Raw genomic sequence first — 17,974 nt, forward strand, 5'->3', positions numbered from 1 at the left:
GCTACCTGCTCCCCTTTCGCCCGGGATTTGGAGTAAAAGGGTTCCTTATTATCGCCTTGGGTTGGGAGCTCTCAGCTGCCAGTGCAGCTGGAGTGGGCGGCTGGGCCCGGCATTGGGGAGACCCCCAAATGCTGGGAGGAGGTGTTCCCAGGGCCCTGAAACCTTCCAGACCCGCTCAGTGTAAACCGCCTCGAGCTTGTGTCAACATCCGAGGCCAGAGACTGGCGGGGGCTGGGGACAGGCTCTGTCTACGGGACGGGAAGACGGGAGGGTGGGAAATGGAGGGGTTCATGGGGCAGGCAGAGAGATACCTCTCGGGGAGATCCCGTGAGGCCTCCTGGGACTCCGTGAGAAGCAAGGAAGGCCTGTCTGGGGGAAGGATCGAAATTCTAGCGTGGGGTTAGGTAGAGGCTGGGTACTTCGCCATCCTCGCCCACCTGCCATGGCTTGGGAGGGGAGTGGGTGTGTTGGGGGAAGCGATGAATGATGTGAAGGCATGGGCTGCTGACCACCTCGTCTTTTCCCTCCCCACTCAGTTCCTCATGGCCCTCCTCCGATTTTAGGTGGGATGTGCGGGGGAGGGGGGTCACATCTTGTGACTCATCCCCTTTTCCATCCCCACCCACGCTGGGCCCAAGAAGGAAAGGCTTAGAGCCTCTGCTGTGGTTCTTCCGTTCCCATAGCAACCGTGCGGTTGTTTTTCCGAATCCACTTCAATCGTGGACACTTTTAACCTCAGACGATGGCCTGGGGTCTGAGTCTCGGGGCAGGATACAGGCGAAGGTACAGCCCTCCCCTTTTCCTCGCGACTCTGGGAAGGTCACCGCGGGCGGGCGAGGCGCGCTCCTGTAGCGGGGCCTCACTGGCCACCGGGTCCCCACCTGAAACCCCGCCTGCCACTCCGCCTCAGCCGACCCAATCAACGCCCAACATGCCCGGGGGAGGCGGGGCTTATGCAAATCGTGTCGCCTCCGAGAGACACAGAGTGATACAAGAGCTGGGAGGCGGCTTCGGCGCGGACCTTGGAGAACCTGGAGGCCGGCCCGCAAGCGCGTCTCGGTCCCCGCGACCCGCGGAGGCTCAGAGTCATCCAGCGACCCGGCGAGCGGCCTCAGGTAACGCGGGTAGGGCCGGGCGGAGGCACGTATCCCCTCCCCCTCCACTCTCCATTCCCTCGTCTCCTGCTCCCTCGGATTCATCTCCCTGACCCCTGATTCCACCATAGGCGGCAGCTTATGGGGGTCCCGCCCCTGGCCAGGGGACCCCCACTCCAGTCCGGGCCCCACGGGTCCCAGGGAAGGAGGCAAAGAAGCCTCCTTAACCCCAAAGCAACAACTGCTCTGGTCCCCAACACACACACACACACACACACACACACACACACACCTGGGGGTGTGCCGGTGCTGATGCTAGAGGAACCCCTCCCCCTCCCCTGTGGGTAGTCAGCTCAGCCCCATGACCACCTCCCACCTCCAGAGACGGCCCCTAGCCACACCACCCAGCCCCAGGAGCAGCTCACTGCACTTCACATCACTGTGTCCCTGTCCGGAAAGACAGACTCCACCTCCACAGAGAGCCCACTCCCACTTCACACAGCCCCTCAGACCGTCCCCACCTCCACCTCTCAAGCTGACAGAGCTCACAGCATATCTGGGGGCCACCCAGTTCTCCTCCTCATGACTCTCTCTCAGCAGGCCCCCCTCCCCATGGTCTCAGTGAGAGACAGAGGCCCATCTTCCTGCTCTTTCACCTGGCTTCAAGATAAACACCACCCCTCAGCAGACCACCCAGACCTGTCAATCACTGCTGCCAAGGTCCCAGCCTCCTCCGTTCCCCTCACCTCTCACGGCCAAAGCACCAAGTTTTCCCATCCCACCTCTCAAATATCGTTCTAATTCGTACCCTCTCTGGCCTTCTTGCACGCAGCTGCTCCCTCTCCCCTGTCTTCCTTCTGCTCAGTGGGGATCATGCCAAAGCTCCATGTGGACTGCATGGCTCCCTCCCTAAGGCAGCCTGAGTCTGGAGGGCAGAAGAACTTGCTTTTGCCTCAGTTGCTGTTTGACCAAGTCACTTTCCCTCTCTGATCTTTCATGAGACAGGAGGTAGGTGGGCAGGACAGAGAGTGAATCTGATGAGATGATATTGGACAACCTTCCAACACTGACGCACTCTGATTCTATGACTGACTGTGAGAAAACAGGACCCTTTCTTTCTTTTCCTAAACTGTTAGGACATTTCAGAAAGGAGGTCTGAGGGGCTTTAGTCCTCACCAAAAGGACATTGCTTCTTACCCAGGCCTGGGTATGGGCCTCCCCCTTCCCACACACTCTCCAGGCTCAGGCTCCACCTTAGCAATTAGGAGTCCCTTCTTGACCAAGAGCCCACAAGGCATGTGCAGCTCCAAGGTGGAGGTGGTCAAAAAGCCCACCTTTGGTTTTTCATCCCCTGCCGCTCACTGATAAGGAGAAGGAGAAAACCCGGCTATTGCCACCATGGCTGCTGCTTGGAGAAGAGCAAAGGGAGGAGAAGAAAAAGAAAATCTCCTGACCAGGGAGCTATTGTCACCATGGCAACAGTCTCAGCACCAGCTCCTCTGAAGCTTGGTGAGGGTGTGGGATTATTGCCTCCCTCAGTCCCTCCCACCCTCTCTGCCACCTTCCCATTTGGAGCCCACAACCCTGAGTTCTGCCCTCTGAAAGAAGCCTCTGAGCCCAGAGGCACAGTGTCTTCATGCATGGGGAAGTGCCAGCTTCTTCAGAGCTGGAGGCAGCCCTCAAGAGGAGCCTGCCTACGTTCAGCCAGGCCACAGCTCCAACAGAACATGCCCCCACGGGTTCTGGCCTTCTTCTTCCTGCTGATGGACTCCACTTGACCTTGGGTGAACTCTTCCTTTCCTCAGATCTAGGTTCTATTGTCTCTAAGTGGGTGCAATGGCAGGAGAACACAGATAAACAAAACAGCCTGATGCCATTCCAAGGAGAAAGAAGGGGGTTCTGCCCCTTGAATATAATCCACAAAGGGACATTCGTTGAACATCTCTGGATTCCAGAGTAGGTCTCCGCAGGGCGCTTCTGTCCTGCCACAGAGGGCAGAGTGGGAACCTGTGTGGGGGCAGCTACAAGAAGGACAATGGGAATGAGGGAAGATGACTTTTCTCACTGTCCGAGCTGCTCCCAAGCAGACAGGGTTATATTGGGAGAGGGTAAGCTCTTTACCATGGAACAAAATGTCTGGAGAAATGTTTCTGGCCCAGATGAAGATGTAATGCAAAACTCTTCCCCAAATCAGGCTCCATTCTGGAATTCTAGAGCACCAGGTGAGGGTCAGAGAGCTCTGGAGTCTACACACCTGTCAAGGTCAACTCTGTAGCCCCACAGGGTCTACTCATACCCAGAATGCCAAGTCCAGGCTGCTGACTGTCCACTCTCTAGTCTGGGAGAGGCTGATCATAAGGAAGTGGGCTTTAGTCAGCCCCTGAAGGCTGATTGTAGCTGCATCAGCCAAGAAGAGAAGGAAGGATTATGAACAACAATTGAAGTAGGTTCTGACTGAAGTATGTAGTTGTGAGGGGAGCAGTGGGAGGTAAGGCTAGACAGTTGACTCGAGACACGAGATTCTAGAGGGCTCTGGAGTTTGAGGGGACCCATGGGTATGGCAACCCTTAGCCTATATTGTACCTCTGGGCAAAACTAGAAAAGACATTCTGTTGAGCAGAGGAATCACAAGGAAAGCCCTCCCTTTGAGGCAGCTGAGCCCACAGGATGGCTTGGCAAGCAGTGCCTCAGCTGGGTTTCAGCCCCTTTGGCTGTGCCCCTGGCCCTGACTATGCAGTGGGGTGGGGGGGAGAGGATGTGGTGTACATTCCAGGAGCACTTCAAAAGAAGGAACAATAGGCCTTAGTAGCAAGTGGGACCTAGGGAAAAGGAAGAGGGGAAACTAAATGCAACTATTATTGTATTCCCTCCCTGATCCCAGGGAGGGAAGGAAGGGCGATGGAGAGAGAAGGACCATCACAGGTTGAGGGTGAATCTGGCTGTAGATTCAGAGGCCCTGGTGGTCCACCCCAAGGGTGGATATTTCCTGGGTATCAGATAGTGTTACCTGGAGCCAGCAAAATGGTCCCATTGAGGCCAAGAGGCAGATCAGAGCCATAGTTTTCCTGGTAGGCTGGTAGGAGTCTGTAGTGGACAAGAGGTGATTCAGAGAGGGCAGTCCAGGCAGGTGGCATGGATTAAGCCTGGGTGTAACTCTGAGCCAGTTTTCTCCTCTCTCTGGGTTCCAGTTTTTCACTAACATAAGGGGATGATCTTAAAGGGCATCACTAGCTTTGGCCTGCTGACCTAAGAGTGGTAGAAGGAATGAAGAGAGATGAAGCCTCCTTCATAGTCCCCGGTGGGCCTGGAATCAAATGGGGACTGAGAACAGGTATGGTCAGGAGACAAAATGGTGGGAAGGCAGCACAGAGCAAGGGAGAGAAAAGGGGCAGAAGGTAAGAGCCACATAGACTCCACCACACACACACACACACACACACACACACACACAGAGATGTGTGCGCCCTGGCAGATTTGCAATCTTATACAATGACGTGCTCCCGCCCACTCCCACTGCTTATGCAGACACTTGGGCACGTCTCACAGGAGACAGAGGGAGAGGCTCTGCCTCCCCCATCAGACACCACTACCTCTGCGTTCTCAAACTTTCTTGACTGTACCTCAGCCTTCAGTGTGCTTTGGAGGAGGGGGCAGCTGAGGATGGAGCCCGCCTCCTTCTGCCCATGTGCTTTTGATTCTGGTCCCAGGACAGTTGTGTGGGACCCCCTGGTTCCAGATTCCTGAAGATGGCATGCCTCCCCCTCCCTGGCTTCCCCTGGGCGCATATAAGATTCATCATCCTCTGGGGGTGGGAGGCAGGCAAGGATGTTGCTGCCTCCACTGCTCCTTGATCTTCTTCATGGCCCTGTAGAGGGTCTGAGGCCCAGAGGTATTCTATAACTCAGTAGTTCCCAACCTCTGGGATCTAATGCCTGATGATCTGAGGTGGAGCTGATGTAATAAAGATAGATATGAAGTGCACAATAAATGCAACGCACTTGAATCATCCTGAAAGCATCCCCCCACCCTGGTCTGTGGAAAAATTGTCTTCCAGGAAAAGGTTCCTGGTGCCAAAAAGATCATTGCTTGAAGTCATGAAGCAAGGAGAGAGGGCATGGAACTGACCAAACTCAGACCTGGCTGTCTAGGGTACTCCCAGCAGTAAGGATTAGAAGCCAAACACAGGCATGCACTGGGCTGTGGAAGTGGAATTCCTTCTGCCAGCCTGCGGGTGTCCTTTTCCAGAGTGTCTTCATGACAGGCTACCTTGCAGCTGGGGTCTGGCACCCTTCCAAAGAGATTCCGCATGGGTCAAATTCACCTCCCAGGTCATGTCCTGGGGAAGTCAGGCTCTAGCAGGACGTTCCCCCCAGGGAGGTCTGGCAAGAATGTCAACTCAGCCTTCAGGGCCTGCCAGGGGCCTCACTCCAGCCAGGCTTCCTGGGTCCCTCTGCAAGAACTTCCTCAGGCACAAGATACTTGAGGGGCTCATGGTCCCACTGGGGCCTGACTCTTCACCCTCCCCAAACCTGCTTCTCAGAAATACCACCTCTATCCATTCAGCCCCGGATCTGAGCATTGGCTGAAGTCCTCTGTCACTCTCAGCCCCACATCCATTCAGTCCCCAGGTCCTGCCAGTGCCCGCTCCTAGCATCTCTCAGTCCATCCACATCCCTCTACCACCCCACCCTATTGTCATCACCTCTCACCTGAACTCTGCATCAGAGCTGCCCCTTCTCTCCTGACCCACGTCATCTCGTACACTGTAGCCAAGGAAAAATCTAAAAAACACATTCCTTCTCTCTGGGTCCCCAGCATCATATTGTAAACAATCTATAAGTATTTGTGTAACGAATGTGGTCTTTCCAGCCTTTGCTTTAAAACCACAGGAGCTTCTGTGCCCCACACCAGACTCCTTGGCGTGGATTTAAGGTGCTTTACAATCAGCCTCTTTGATCTAATCGTGAGTTAGTGAAGTCTGGCTCATGTTGACTTTATCCCCATCAGCAGCACAGGGCCTGGCACACAGTCAGCCTCAATAAATGCTCAGGGAATGAATGAACTAATGAAAAGGAGAATGCAGTCAGAGTCATCAATGCTACTAGCTAGGATTTCTGTTTGTACAAAGGAAGGAGGGAGAGAAGCTTCTTGCTCTGGTGGCCTGGAAGGTCTTGAGGAAGAACTTGGGAGACAGCACCAGGGGAACACATGAGGAACCTGCCAGGTAGGAGAGGAGCTTGTAGAGGCTGAGTGCAGAGAGTTCTGAATAGCAAGGAGAGGATTACAACTATTCCATGGGTGTAGGGAGCCATGGAAGGTGTAAAGAGGAGAGGAGAGGATGAAGACTGATTTGCAAACTGGTCAGTGAGAAAGAGGAGAGCTGAGCCCTGGGAGGCTAGAGACCCTGGTTGCCAGGGGAGGAGAACTGCTGTGAGGAGAGGGGAGGGGCCTGCTTGGAGAGGAGGCCCTGTAATCCGGATGTAATGAGGGGAAAGCCCCCACTTTGTGTGTGGGGGAGGAGGGGAGAGGAGGAGAGTTAGGGACTCCTTCTATGGGAAGGAGTGTGGTGGAATGACAGAACCCTTCTGTAGGAGGTGGGGGTGTCCACCATGGAGGTGAGAGGAGGAGGGACCCCCCACATCCCCGCTGTGGAAGGAGGGGGTCCTGACTGTGGGAACGTGGAGTTTGTTAGCGGAGGGGGCTGTTGTGGAGAAAGGGAACCCCGTCCTACAGAGACTTGGCGGAAGGCTGCTGAGGTGACGGCCTTGCCCTGGACCAAACTGAGGGAGCCCCCTGTCCCCCAGGCCCTGCCATGGGGAAGACCAACAGCAAGCTGGCCCCAGAGGTGCTGGAAGACCTGGTTCAAAACACAGAGTTCAGTGAGCAGGAGCTGAAGCAGTGGTACAAGGGCTTCCTGAAGGACTGCCCCAGCGGCATCCTCAACCTGGAGGAGTTCCAGCAGCTCTACATCAAGGTAGGCGGAGCCCAGCACTCCGGGGGCGGGCTGGAAGAGAGGGGGCGGGGCCAGACACCCCGGGGGGCGGGCCGGACGGGAGGGGGCGGGGCCGGGCAACCAGGGGGCGGGCCGCGAGCGCGGGGCTGTCGCTGCGCCCCAGCCCCTCCTGTCCCCGCCTCAGTTCTTCCCCTACGGCGACGCCTCCAAGTTCGCGCAGCACGCTTTCCGCACCTTCGACAAGAACGGCGACGGCACCATCGACTTCCGGGAGTTTATTTGCGCCCTTTCGGTCACCTCCCGCGGCAGCTTCGAGCAGAAACTCAACTGGGCCTTTGAAATGTACGACCTGGACGGTGACGGGCGCATCACGCGTCTCGAGATGCTGGAGATCATTGAGGTGGGTTGGGGTGACACGCTTCCTGTCTTCGCTGCCAGGGCCGTTCTCCAGCCACCCTTTGCTCAGGCCTCGAGAGCCCCCTCGCCGGACCCCACCACTCCCCTCCACCCTCCTCCCAGGATCCAGCGGCTAGCCTTGGTTGGGTGCTCAGGCTAGGACCGATCTTGTGCTAAGGGCTTTTACCCAACAAGTCTAGGGGGTAGGTATTGTTAGAAACCCCATTTTATAGTTGAGGAAATGTATCAGGTGATGGTTCTTGATCCCAAATCTAAGAAGTTTGACTCCAGAGTCCCAAGTTCTTAACTCATTGTTCTTTCAACAAATATATATTCTTTCAGCAAGAGTCCAAGTTCTTAACTCATATTCTTTCAACAGAGACTGCCACATGCCAGTCTTTGTTCAAAGTTCTTGCTTTCATAGGACATTCCTTCTAGCAAGAAAATTTAACAAAACAAAGCCTATGCTATGTCAGGCAGTAAGTATTACAAAGAAGATAAGCAAAGCAAAATAAGGGGAGAGGGCGATGAAGGAAAAGTGATTTTGTGTAAGGTGAGATGTGAGGAGTAACCTGGATAAAGTGAGGGAGCTAACCGCATCGTTGTCAGGGGGAAGAGTGATCTGTACGTGAAAGTGTTAGTGGCTCAGTCATGTCTGACTCTGTGCGACACCATGGACTGTAGTCGGCCAGGCTCCTCTGTCTGTGGGATTCTCCAGGCAAGAATACTGGAGTGGGTTGCCATTTCCTTCTCCAGGGGATCTTCCCACCCCAGGGATCGAACCCAGGTCTCCTGCATTGCAGGCAGACTCTTTACCCTCTGAGCCACAGGGAACAATAAATGCAAAGACCCCGCGAGACTGTGTTTCCAGTGTTCAAGGAGTGACCAGGAGCCCAGGGTGGTGGGAGAGAAGTGAGCAAGGGGAGCGTGGTAGGAAGGGGTCAGACAGGGGTCAGGAGGCCGTTTCTTGGCATCATCATCTGGGGTAGAGACTTGACTTTCTTTTAAGTGAGGGTTTCTTCTAACCCCTTAAGGGCTCTCTATTCTTCATGTGGAGAATGGACTGAGTGGGTGGGAGGGCAGCAAAAGTAGGGACAGACCAGTTGGGAGGCTTCCACAGCAGTCCGGTCACAGGGGGATGGAGGCGACAGCCATGGAGCATGGAGGTGGCAGGCAGTGGCTTGTTGTTGGACCTATTCAGAATTAGGGCTGACAAAATTTGCTGTAAGATTAGACATGGGTGTGAGAAAAGGAGAGTCAAGAATGGTGCCGAGGCTTTTGGTCTGAACATCTAGAAGAATGAATTTGCTGTTCACTGAGACAGGGCCCGCTGGGGCAGAAGCAGGTTGGAGGTGAAGAGTTGGGTAATAGACACATTTGGTGTGAGATGCTGATTAAATAGCCAGTCTTAGTGACTATACATCACCTTCCAGTATCCTCACACGGCCCCTTGTTCTCCATGCCACCCCAGGTCCCTTCATTCACCTCCAATCCCCTGTTCCTATTGTGAGTGTTCACACCTCCCTCCTTGCCCCACCAGGCTATTTACAAGATGGTGGGCACTGTGATCATGATGCGCATGAACCAGGATGGGCTCACACCCCAGCAGCGTGTGGACAAGATCTTCAAGAAGATGGATCAGGATAAGGATGATCAGATTACTCTGGAGGAGTTCAAGGAGGCGGCCAAGAGTGACCCGTCTATTGTGCTGCTGCTGCAATGTGACATGCAGAAGTAGAGGCGGGTGAGGGGCAGGGCCCCTGGCCAGGAAGGGCGTGGCCACCTCCCAACCTAGTGACCTCTCTGGCTGGCCCTTCCTTAGGGGGAGGGGACTCCAGCCTCACTCTCTGGCCCACCCACCCCTCTGCCCAAGCCCTTGTTCTCCTCAGTCAAGATCCTTAAGGGACCACCTCACCCTGGAATAGAGACAGATCCTCAGGTATTTAATGGTCTAGCCCCAGCCCCAGTCTTGGCCCAGAACCAACATCTGCTGGGCATAGGGGAACTGGTTTTTGCCCCAAGGTGCAGGGTGGGGGGAGGGGGGCTGGGTTCTGCTTTGAAATTCTGTTCTTCTGGGATTGTGCTTTATAGGATGTGTTCCTACAGACCCCAGTTAACAGGCCAATTTGGATCTGTCCTTCACTGAGGACCCAGAACCCTTAAGGGTGGTCTGTGCCCTACCCCCACAACTCTACCTGGCCCCTCCAGCCCCAGCCTTTGGAGTGTTCACTCAGTCCTTTCTTCAGCTAACGTTTATTGAGCACCTATTCAAGGCCAGGCACCCCTAGGTGCTAAGGCTATGGTAGTTTACAAGACACATTCTGGCCCTCTGGCAGCTCATAGTGTAGTGGTCAGGGTCTCAGACAGGGACATTGAGCTCAGGTGAGGAGAGCATATAGTAAGGCTGGTTAGTTTGAAAGGAACAGTTAAATCTTTCTGCTCAGCTCCACACAGCGCTGCAGAAGGATGAAAGGAAAAGTATTTGGAAATCTAGGAACCACGTCCGTGGGGATTTTAAGAAAAATTGAAATTGATATTTTTTAATACCCTTTAAAAGAGCTAAACTCATTTTATTAGTTGAGGATATTAAAACATACTTTATATTACTTGGTTTCTTGTAAAATGATTAAATGAATATAGAAAGTGCTAATTTTCAGGGGGTAAAAAAGAGCTAAGAAAAAGAGAGAGGAAAATATCACCCAGCTTGCCAGATGACACGTTTTCTTATCAGGCTAAGTCCTGAACTGTCACTGTCAGCAGCTTCTGCTGCTTCCTTTTAAATGATCTTTTTTTCAACTCAGTGAGCGACTCTCTACTTAATGCTGGTTAGGTGCTGACTTCAGTAACAGAGAACATAAGGCTTGCCAAGAGTGAGACGAGTGTAGTTCCCACATCTGGATTTGGTCTAGTTTAAGGATGGGCTTTGTTCTTTCACTGCTACAGAAGCAGAAGGAGCTAGAAGAAGAGGACCAGCCGGCCACTGTTTAGGCTGCCAGGCTGCATTTATGGATTAAATGCCTAAACATGTGCCGGGCATGCTCCATTTGAAAGGCTTTTTCTAACTCCCAGTCCTGAATCTGCCAGGTAATTTGTCATCTTCCAAGTACACTGGCTTTGCTTTTCAATGTCTGCTTTCCAATTTTGGATCAGTGAGCTCTACAGCTGCATGCTTTGACTGCCAGAAAATTAATCTTGCTTCTTCATCAAGTCTTTCACTTCACTTTCTCCTGTACTTATAATCAGAAATTAGCTTTGATGTGCAGTGACAGTGGATTTCCTCTTGAACTGCTGGTGAAAACAGTGTAGTTCACAGGTGCTGTCAACCCCGTGTGGGAGCAGGGAATGATTGCTGGGAATGATTCCCTTCAGGAAAGGGATGCAGCATACCTCTTACTTCTGAGTGTTCACCTGTCTTCCCTCTTTGCAGATGGAAAGTCTTGGGGAAGCTGACTTTTTCCCTCAAACTCTACTAAACCTTCCTTGCTGCTGCCCTTGGAGACAGCAAGTCCACTGAGTTGTCACCCTCCTTTTATCCTTCTGCCTATGACCAGCCACATGGTCAGGCTGGGGAATTCACATCCTTGGGCAGTAACCAGCAAGTTTTTATCCAGTAATGCCTCAAGGGATGTTCCATTACTCTCAGGAGCTGGCCGTTCAGTCTGTTTTATGCTGTCAGTCAGCACCAGAGATACATTGGACTCTACAGCCCAGCTCAGTTTAGACTTCCAGTGGAAGGCTTTTTACAAAGTGGGGTTCCTATCCCCCAAATGTTGACTCTAACCTAATTCACAGTCACACAGAACTTCATGCTTTAAATCCTGCCATTGACCCCATCTCATTCTATCCTCACAGCCTAGGGAAATAGGACTTTTCATTCCATTTCTGCGTCTTGGAAACTGAGGCACAGAGGGCGTTCCCAGCGCATGAGCACAGTCAGGAGGTGGCACAGTGCCCAGACCTGAGCCCAGGGCGCCATGAGGGTTTCTTCCCTTCATAGCCTCTTCCCTGCTCACTCCTCTGACTCTTGAGTGGTACAGAGGTTGACTGTAAAGAAAGCTAAGTTGGTTTTGGTCCTTTACAAGCTTCCTGCTAAGAAGTGTCTGAGGCTGTGGTCTTCCAAAAAGAAATAGGAGCTTGATTGAAGGCCCCACATTTTCAAACATCTTATTTTCTATTTCTGGGCAGCTCTGCTAACAGGTCAGTGCTGTCTTAGGAGGCATCTGACTCAACCTTGGCAGCATCTTGCAGTGTCTTTACTATCTTCCTCCCTAAGGGAACTGTTTCTTTCTCTCTCTCTCTCTCTCTTTCTAACTAGTGGACAAATCCTACTCATGAAAGCATGTTTGATCACTCCAAGCTTCTGGACACATACCATGGGTGATATTTGCTGTTCAGGTCAAAGGTTCTCAGCCATCCCAGCAGGGTGAACACATAATGTCAGGCTGGGAACTGAGACCCATCTTGCTCATGGGAGGAGCCACAGGCAGGCCAGGCTTTGCTCCCACATGCTCTTGGTTGTCCTGGGAACTGTGTGCTTGGGAATTCCCGTGGTAGAGCACCAGCCCTGCCTTGAAAAGAGAGGCAGTCCTCCTATCCCTGCCCCAGCAAAGAGGGACTTGCCACAGAGCACAGAGTTAGCAGAGACTGAAGTATGACTTGTATAGACACTAAAACATATAGACAGTTAAAATGTTGATACATGCAAACTCTCCCTTGAAGTTCTGTATCTTCTTGCAGCAACTCTGTGAATTACAAGGTCCCCAGTCTGCCTTCTAACTGTATTCTGCCCTCATTCATCCTTTTGCGCTAATTGATGAGCCCCTTATTTCTTTTCTTTAAAAATCATCACTGGGACTTTGTGGCGGTCCAGTGCTTACGATTCTGTGCTCTGACTGCCAAGGATCCGAGTTCAATCCCTGATTGGGGAACTAAAATCCCACAAGCCAAGTGACTCAGCCCAAAATATATATATACATATATATCATTATGAAGGGGAACTTCAGATGTCTTTTGAGTTGTAGTCAAGATTATATGACTTGCCTTTAAATCAAAAGTTAAGAAAAAGGAAGCCCGTAAGCAAAGGCACTGGAGTTTTTGCTGACAATAGCATAGTCCCTCTAGGAAGAAATTCATCCTACTGCAGAGCAAGAGAGAAGGAGGAGAGGGGAGAGAAAGGAAAGAGAAGAGGCTGGGCAGGGGAGTAAGCTGACCCTGTAAATACTTTTACACAAAAATTTACTAAAACAACAAGTATTTCCTGAAGATCCACCCTGGGTGAGGCTTTGTGCTGACTTTAGAAATCACTGTGGGGGTAAGAATACATTGCTTACATATTTTATTCATCAGTTTTGAAAAAAACGTCATTCGAAGCTGCAATTGAAAAGTCTCAGAAATATGTGGAATTTTCTTTCCAAAACTTTCAGGGTTTTCTTTTACTTTTTCCAGAGGGTGGGAGCAGGACTGGGCCTCCCAGGGCATCTGGCCCTGCTTGCTTTGGTGGAGGCCTGGAGAAGTGGGGGGGGGGGGGGGCGGTGCTGGGTGGCAGAAAGGGGGGCCTCCCAATCCATTCTCTAGCGTGGCCCCCTCTCTCCTGATGTGCTGCTCCTGGTTGTGCCTGCAGTGACTGTCCTCACTGTTTGACCCTGTGCTGTGTGGTGTTTTAGGTTTTTTTCCACTGACATTGAATAAAAAGTGTGATCGTGCTGGGGGCCTCTTCTCTTCCCCCAGTGGAGACAGGGCTGGGGTGAGGAGAAAAGGGGAGAAGAGACCTGAGGGAGCTCACACAATGGGGGAACCTTGGCATCCTCCTTGGGGCAGAGGTCCTTGTTCCAGGTTACAGGGAACAGAGACCCATTCAAGCTAGTTCAAAGCAAGGGGTGAGCGGATGACAAGGGACCCTGAAGATGGAAATACAAGAATGGCTGGGCCTCAATAAAACAGGAGCCGTCAGTGAGACCTCTGCCCTCTCATCTCTGGGCCTTGAGGGTTCTCATCCCTTTGGCAATATTCGCTTCTATGCTCTTTTCTTTAGTTTTTCTTAAGACCCCCTTGATTTCCCTGCACAAAGCGGCTGCTTCTTCGTATCCAGACTCATCAATGACTGACAGCTCCCTTCTGTTTCTCTTAATTCAGTTTTCAAGCAAGGGAGTCTGATTGGTTCAGCTTAGCTTTTCCTGGGAGCCCTTGGTCCATTTATCAGTGCCAGACCAGACGCTGACCTGAGGGGCCTGGGGGCAGAGTACTCTCCCCAAAAGGGAGCTAGTGGCAGCAGGCCTTGGACTCAGTTTCTCCTTCTATCCAACGGAAGACATGGTAAGAGCCCACATGAGTTAATGGGCCATTAGTGGATAGAGGGCAGCCGGGAGAAAGGCCGAGAGTCAGGACTACAATTAGTCAGTCCACCTGGTGCTTTTGGCACACATTAGGAAAAGGTGCCCCTTGGAATGTAGCAATCCCATAAGCATGCAGCTAGGCCAGTAGATGGCACATTTGAGCTAATGAGACCAACATACCCCTTTCTGAACAATCAGCCTTGTCATGCCCCAGTTCACAGCTTGGCAAGGGGCACAGAGCCTGGATCTCAGCCCCTGCTTGCCCCCCTGCCCAGGGTGTTTTGTAGTACAGACACTGTTCCACCATCCACAGGAGCCCAGAGCCCTGAGACCCGCTTACGCTGACCCAAAGGTGGTGGGGTGGGGATGGGAGTTGGTGGCAGTGTTTTTCTCAGAACAAGCCCCCCTCAATAGCCAGAGAAGCACTGTTCCCTGCAGGGAGTGGGGGCCAGTGAGGGGGGAGCGGTCAGCTGAAGGTGTCTGCTTCCTCCTGAAACGCTCAATTACTTTTGCAAGGATTTTCTCAAGGACGCTTGGAGGGGGCCAGCTCCCTTGACAGGAAGCAATTAGGACAGAGGAAGGTGGCTGACCTGGCCTCAGGGCAACAGAACCTAAGGAGGTGACTCAGAGAACTGGGGGGCTGCTGTTTCCAGCTGAAGCCACACTGGAGGGAGGGGGAGCCTTGTTCCTGCCTGGTTTGAGGGCACAGGTCAGTCCACCTCCTGCTTTCACATTTGCCTTCTGCGCCATCTGGCCCTGAAGAACCAGAGTGTTCCTCCTAAAGCACGGACCTGACCGTATTAGCTTTCCAAGCCCTGCTTCTTGCTCCAGTATAATAAGTTCCTTCAGAGTCACTCTCTGCCCTGTCACCTGCTGACCTCAGAAGCGTGCTCTGCTCCCCACCACTCCTCCTGCACATGAATCACTGTGAATTGCCCTCCATTTCCCTAAGGGATCTCTTAGGCTTCTGTGCTTATGCGCAAGCCACTGCCCCTCCCTGGGCCACCCACGCCCCTGTCTCAGTGATCTCCTCTGTGAAGCCCTCCCAGATCTCAAGCAACTGGCCCCTCGTGTCCACACAGGCCATCATAGTCACCAAACAGCTTCCCATGCAATTCCCTGCCAGCTGAGCTGAACACACACTTACATCTCTGTTTTTAAAACATTTTTAAAGGAAATGAAGGCTCAGAGAATGGATGGTAAGGCCGGGACTTGAACTCAGATCTCTTAACTTCAAGGCCACTGTTTATCATGCATTCTCATCCGTGGGGAGTGAATCCAAATCTGAATGGGAAAGCGGAGGTAACAGACTCAAGTTCTGTGCTTCAGAGGAGGGAGGGTCTTCCCTGGCAGGCCAGGGGGTAGCGGAGGAGTAGGGGAGGAGGACAGGTGAAGGATGAAGCTCCTGTTCATCAAGAGAGCAGGAGGTGGTGTCCACCCCTGGTCTTGCTAAGGACCAGCCCACAGGGGAGCAGTTCAGGTAGAATCCTGAGTCCTCCCTAGATGGGCTTTTCCTGTGCTTTCATCTGCCACAGGGAAAGATGGGTTCTCGGCTCACATTGTCCCAAATTAATAACCCTGAAGACAGAGGCAAATCTCCCAGCACCCCTATATGAGAGTATAGGAGAGTGAGTGGTGCAGCTGAGGTCATGTGCCCATCCTGGCTCAATCACTGTGTCCAGGGAAATAGGGTTTTACCATTGGGCAGGTCTACGACACATGCCTATTCCTGTGACCAGGGAGACAGGAGCTGCTACTAGAAGAAGAGAGTGAGAAAGGATGCTAGTCAGCAAATCCAATAGCCGCCAACTTCTAAGGAGCATTTGTAGAAGTAATGTGGAGAATCTCATGGAAATTTAGAGGTGGGCACTATAGCCAGGCTTCAAGCTAGGACTTGGGAAACTGTCAGTACCAGAAGTAACTCCCTCTCAGGACAGCATGGTTTCTCTTTTGTGGAGTCTCTGCCCTCTGCATATTGCTTCCATCTTTATATCCTGATGGGCTCAATCTGCTCACAGAGTTTTTGCCTCCTCTTCACTTTATGTTGCAAATAACTACAGCTTGCTAAGGCCCGTCTAGGTTTCTTAGAAGCCAACTATATTTCGTAGTATTCTTAGCTTCTGTTCCTATGGTTGACTATCCAGCCTCTGTTTCCCAGTTTCCAGTTCCTGGAAGAGAAATCTGATTGGCCCAGATCTTTCCTTTCAACCCAGGCTACACAGGTCAAAGGTCACTAGACAGCAAGGGGATGGTTCACCTTTGCATCAGGTACTCACTGCCAGCCAAGTAACGACTATACATTCTCCTCCTCCATGAGGCACCTGAGAATAATGGACTTTCCTAGAGTTTCATTATTTATTGTTGTGTAACAAGACACCTCAAAACTTAATGCTGGAAACAATAAAAATGTATCATTTTTCATGATTCTGTGGGTTGGCTGGGCTCAGCTGGGAGGTTTTGTTGCTTCACACGCTGTTGGCTGGGGTTACTCATCCCAGGGCATCCCACTAGGAGCTGGGCTGCGACTGGAACAGTTATGATCTCATTCACATGTCTGCAACTGACAGCTGCCTGAGAAACCACTGACTTCTGATCCTCCAGGGCCTCACTGCCTCTCCATGTGACCTTTCCAGATTTCTTTACACTGTAACTGACTCCCAAGAGGGCATAAAAAAGATCTGCAAGGCCTCTTAAAGCTTAAGCTTGGAAACCACACATCACTTCTACAGCGCTCTGTTAGTCAAAGCAAGACACTGGGCCACTTTAGATTCGGTGCCACCTCTGGAAAGGAGGAATGTTGAAGTCACACTGCCAAAGGGCAAGCAGGATGGGAGAGAGTTTGGGGCCATTTATGGACACAATCTACCATGAGTGGAGAAAGACAACCCTAAACATACTTCCCTCAACCTTAAAATGTTTTGTTATGATTGCAGTAAGTCCCCTACATACAAACCTTCAAGTTATGAATGAAGATGTGAACGTACAACCACCTGTCCAATCGTGCCAGTTAGTTCATGTGTCTGGTGTATATTGTCACATGGGTGCCTCCTTGTGGTTTTGTGTACTTTATAGCACTGTATAGAGCACAATAGTACAGTAGCTTTATTTCAAGCCCAGAATATCTGGAAGCAAGCTTAAAAACAGTAGTGATGTAGCTGGTACTGCTGTACTTTTCAAAGTATTGTAAGATTAAAAATATTTCATTTTTTGTGTTTGTTTTATATGCATTATTTATGTGAAATATAAACATATTATAGTACAGTGCTATATAGCCGATTGTGTTAGTTGGGTACCTAGGCTAACTTTGTTGGACTTACAGATTGAACTTACAAATGTATTCTTGGATGGGAATTCATTTGGATGCAGGGGACTTACTGTATTTCTCCCTTCTTCCAATGCAGTTTGGTTGGTTCCTCCCAGGTCATGATGGAGGGTGAGCAGACCTGTGCATTCTGTAACCACTCCCGGTCATACTTCCTCCAAGCTAAGCCAGTGTTTTTCTCCTGTTGCCCCCATCCACCTTTGCACTCTTTTAGACACACACAGAGATGTCCTTTGTTCGCTTCCTAACCCATGCCTTGGAATGAGTGGCATCAGTGTCTGCACCTCGGGCTCTGCACCAAGGAGGACAATGCTCTAGAACTACAAGACGGTGGTCCAGGACTCCTGGATTCCTAGGCTTCTTTTCTATCCTCCTTCCTTCTCACCTCTTTAAGGCCTGTAACTAACCAAGCTCAGCCGGTAGGGCCTGGGAGGGTGCGCCCCCTGCTGGCCATCGATGGGCCAGTAGGAACCAGGAGTGTCTGGTCTGGGTCCCCGGCCCCGCCAAGGGGAGCCTGAGGTTGCCACCGACTTCAAGGGTCCCTCCGCCTTGTTGGAGGGGGAGCTGACCGGCTGGGCCCTCCACTGTGGCCCCAGCTAGAAGCAGGTTCCTGCTCGTGGATGGAGCTGTCCATCCACCACCTCCTCCCCCTCAGCGAAGTTGTTTAGGAACCGAGGAGACATCGCTCAGGGTTCCAGGGTCCTGGCATCAGAGGGGAAAGACCGGGGTGGGGGTGGGGGATAGCTTTTTTATTTTGGGGGGGGAGGGGGGGCTAGAATTTCATTTTTTTTCCTTTGTGGATTACCACCCTGGGTTTAAAAAAAAAAAAAAAAAAAGTCAGTCTTCCCCTTCTTCCGGTGCTGTTGACTGCCTGCGA

The 17,974-nt window shown here is 51.9% G+C and overlaps 1 protein-coding gene across 1 annotated transcript; it reads left to right on the top strand.

Moving 5' to 3' along the window:
- Positions 1-995: 995 nt before the first annotated feature.
- On the top strand, positions 996-12,859 carry HPCAL4 (hippocalcin like 4). Its single transcript, XM_061120087.1, has 4 exons — positions 996-1,115; positions 6,899-7,068; positions 7,232-7,447; positions 8,984-12,859. The coding sequence occupies exons 2-4, from the start codon at positions 6,907-6,909 to the stop codon at positions 9,179-9,181; spliced, it is 576 nt and encodes a 191-aa protein (XP_060976070.1). The 5' UTR covers positions 996-1,115; positions 6,899-6,906; the 3' UTR covers positions 9,182-12,859.
- The last annotated feature ends 5,115 nt before the right edge of the window (positions 12,860-17,974 follow it).

This window comes from Dama dama, chromosome 20, assembly GCF_033118175.1.
Source record: "Dama dama isolate Ldn47 chromosome 20, ASM3311817v1, whole genome shotgun sequence".
Classification (NCBI taxonomy): domain Eukaryota; kingdom Metazoa; phylum Chordata; class Mammalia; order Artiodactyla; family Cervidae; genus Dama; species Dama dama.